We start from the raw sequence: 2,996 nt of genomic DNA, 5'->3' as shown, positions 1-2,996 counted from the left end.
CCAGTGCCTCTCCCAGCTGGACCAAGGGCTGGTGCTAAGCAGGACACCCACGTTTAGTACCTCCAAATCCTGCTCCAAGCTGTAGACCCGCACCTGGAAATGTTTGAAATGACCCCTTGCTCGGCAGGGCTGGGATTGCTGGAGAAAGGCTGGGTGGGCCACCTGGGTTCACCCCCATCTTCTGCCGCTGCCTGACCTTTTATCCTTGGGTGCTGTAAATGCTATTGGGAGGTTTAACGATGATAATAAAGCCATGCCAAAAGGGCTTGCAGGATCTGGAGATGAATGGCTTGCTGGAAGTGTGAGGCTTTTGCCAGTCAATGAAATTAATATTTCAATTTAAAAAATACAGAGTTTTCTGACCTTGGGTTTGTTTTATTCTTTTCAGTCGAGCCAAGCAGTACATATGCACAATTCAGCTCTGTCTCCCTGTCCGTTCCCTTGCAGATCCTCATAGCGTGGGAAAGACGCAAGCTGCCGGCATCCGACCCGGGGATTTATGCTGCTAATCTGATTAGTGTATGATGGACGTGTCCAGTTGGAAGGAGATGGAGGTGGCATTAGTCAGTTTTGACAACGCTGATCAGATCGTGGAGGATCCCTGTTATTCAAATGACCTCAGCCCCGCCAGCCAGTCACGGAAAGGCCATCCCAGCTGCGCCAACCTCCTCTCCAACTTGAGAATCCTCATCAACAGCGAAAACGCCAACAATGAGACCATTTTCTCCAGGTTCTCCGCCGAGTTCAGCGAGCACCTGGTGGGGGAGAGAGTGGGCATGGATGAGGGGGACCAACGAGTCATCATCAACATCGCTGGGCTGAGGTTTGAGACACGGCTCAAGACCCTCAACCAGTTCCCTGAGACCTTGCTTGGGGACCCGGAAAAGAGGATGCGTTACTTCGACTCCATGAGGAATGAATATTTCTTCGACAGGAACAGACCCAGTTTTGATGGGATCCTGTACTATTATCAGTCTGGTGGGAAAATACGGCGCCCGGCCAACGTCCCCATCGATGTCTTTGCTGATGAAATCACCTTCTATGAGCTGGGTGATGAAGCTATGGACCAGTTCAGGGAGGATGAAGGGTTCATCAAGGACCCTGAGACCCTCTTACCCACCAATGACTTTCACAGGCAATTCTGGCTGCTCTTCGAATACCCTGAAAGCTCCAGTGCGGCCAGGGGTGTAGCTTTGGTCTCCGTCCTGGTCATTGTCATCTCTATCATTATCTTCTGCATGGAGACCCTGCCAGAGTTCAGGGAGGAAAGGGAGTTTAGGTCCACCCAGGAGCTTTCTAAGAATCTGACAGACACCTTTCTGTCCCACAGCACCTTCACGGACCCTTTCTTCGTCATAGAGACAGCTTGCATCATCTGGTTCTCCTTCGAGCTCTTCGTCCGGTTCATCGTGTGTCCCAGCAAGACCGAGTTCTTCAGGAACATCATGAACATTATCGACATTGTGTCCATCATCCCCTACTTCGTGACACTCACCACCGAGCTGATCCAGCAGAGCGAACTCAACGGGCAGCAGAACATGTCCTTGGCCATCCTGCGGATCATCCGGCTGGTCAGGGTCTTCCGTATCTTCAAGCTCTCCCGACACTCCAAGGGGCTGCAGATCCTGGGGCAAACCCTCAAGGCCAGCATGCGGGAGCTGGGTTTGCTCATCTTCTTCCTCTTCATCGGCGTCATCCTCTTCTCCAGTGCCGTTTACTTCGCAGAAGTGGATGAGCCGCAGTCCCATTTCTCCAGCATCCCCGACGGCTTCTGGTGGGCCGTGGTCACGATGACGACCGTCGGCTACGGAGACATGTGTCCCACCACCTTGGGTGGGAAGATCGTGGGGACTCTGTGCGCCATCGCAGGGGTATTGACCATCGCGCTTCCCGTCCCCGTCATCGTCTCGAACTTCAACTATTTCTACCACAGGGAGACTGAGAACGAAGAGAAGCAAATTCTGCCCGGGGAGGTGGAGCGAATACTCACCAGCGTGGTGACGGGAGCCGGCAGCATGGAGTCGCTCAATAAGACCAATGGGGGTTACCCTCGAGACAAGGCCAAAAAATGATGGTCGAGGCCATGACGGGACTGGGCACTGTCAGGTGGGATTGGCTGGATAAGGTATAAAACATCTACACGCTCGGATTTTTTTTTTTTAAACCAAATGTGCTGCTGCTTTTTTTTTTTCTTTCCTAAACATTTTTCAATCTCTGATTTCCTGTGGCTGTTCAAATAAATACCATCTTTCTAATCTCTTTTCCCTGCCCATCAGTTTGGTTTTTATTATTTGATGCTCATCTGCTTGACGTTTAGCTTCTCTCTCCATGGCGTCAGAATGGAGTTTCCCATATACAGAGATTTCCCCTATTTATCGGAGGGGAAAAAAGTGCAAAATGAAATTAAATGTTTTGCTCGGTGGCACCCAGCTGTCCAGGGATGAAGATGGGTCCAGCTCCCTGCTTTTCTTAACCCATCTTTAATAATTCCTCCCCACCCACAACTCAGGATCTGGGGATCTTGACAATTCCCAGATTTGGGATTAAAAAATAATCTGGTAAAAATATTTAAAAGTTGTATTTTTAGCTGGATGAGCTCCCTGGTCTGCCTGCTTAAATAATTCTGTTGGTACAACAGGGTGGGTAGTGATGGATGGGACCAAGCCATGGTGGGGGGAACAGGAGAAGAGGGATGGTGACCGGTCACGGTGGCACGGCCACCAAGAACCGTCCAGGGCACCGCGGCTCAGCATCCGCCGGGGTTTCTGATGGAAAACTGGGCTCTGAGAGAGGGAAATGGATTTCTCCTGCACCAAGCGCTCGCCTCAGGGGTTATCTGGTGTACAAATGCCCTTGGGGACGAGCCACCGTGACCGTGCAGGTTTTATTGTCCCTTGTGGTGCCGCGAATGGGGCACAGAGTGATGAGGGCTGGCGACAGCTCGCCGTCGCGTCGTAAAAAGTCACTTCTGGCTTTGTAAAACATGCACATTTTGA

At 51.3% G+C, this 2,996-nt stretch overlaps 1 protein-coding gene across 1 annotated transcript; it reads left to right on the top strand.

Annotated features, from left to right (window-relative positions):
* The first annotated feature begins 448 nt into the window (after positions 1-448).
* Positions 449-2,260, top strand: KCNA10 (potassium voltage-gated channel, shaker-related subfamily, member 10). Its single transcript, XM_010088195.1, has one exon. It carries the CDS (start codon positions 522-524, stop codon positions 2,070-2,072), a length of 1,551 nt encoding a protein of 516 aa, XP_010086497.1. The 5' UTR covers positions 449-521; the 3' UTR covers positions 2,073-2,260.
* Positions 2,261-2,996: the final 736 nt, after the last annotated feature.

Source organism: Pterocles gutturalis, unplaced genomic scaffold (assembly GCF_000699245.1).
Source record: "Pterocles gutturalis isolate BGI_N339 unplaced genomic scaffold, ASM69924v1 scaffold2501, whole genome shotgun sequence".
NCBI classification, from domain to species: Eukaryota; Metazoa; Chordata; class Aves; order Pterocliformes; family Pteroclidae; genus Pterocles; species Pterocles gutturalis.
The sequence above is the reverse complement of the archived record's forward strand: the minus strand, read 5'-3'. Positions and strand labels throughout refer to the sequence as shown.

What these genes read in the sequence shown, in the direction of transcription:
- KCNA10 (XM_010088195.1), top strand. Translation starts at nt 522, where the DNA reads ATGATGGACGTGTCCAGTTGGAAGGAGATGGAGGTGGCATTAGTCAGT.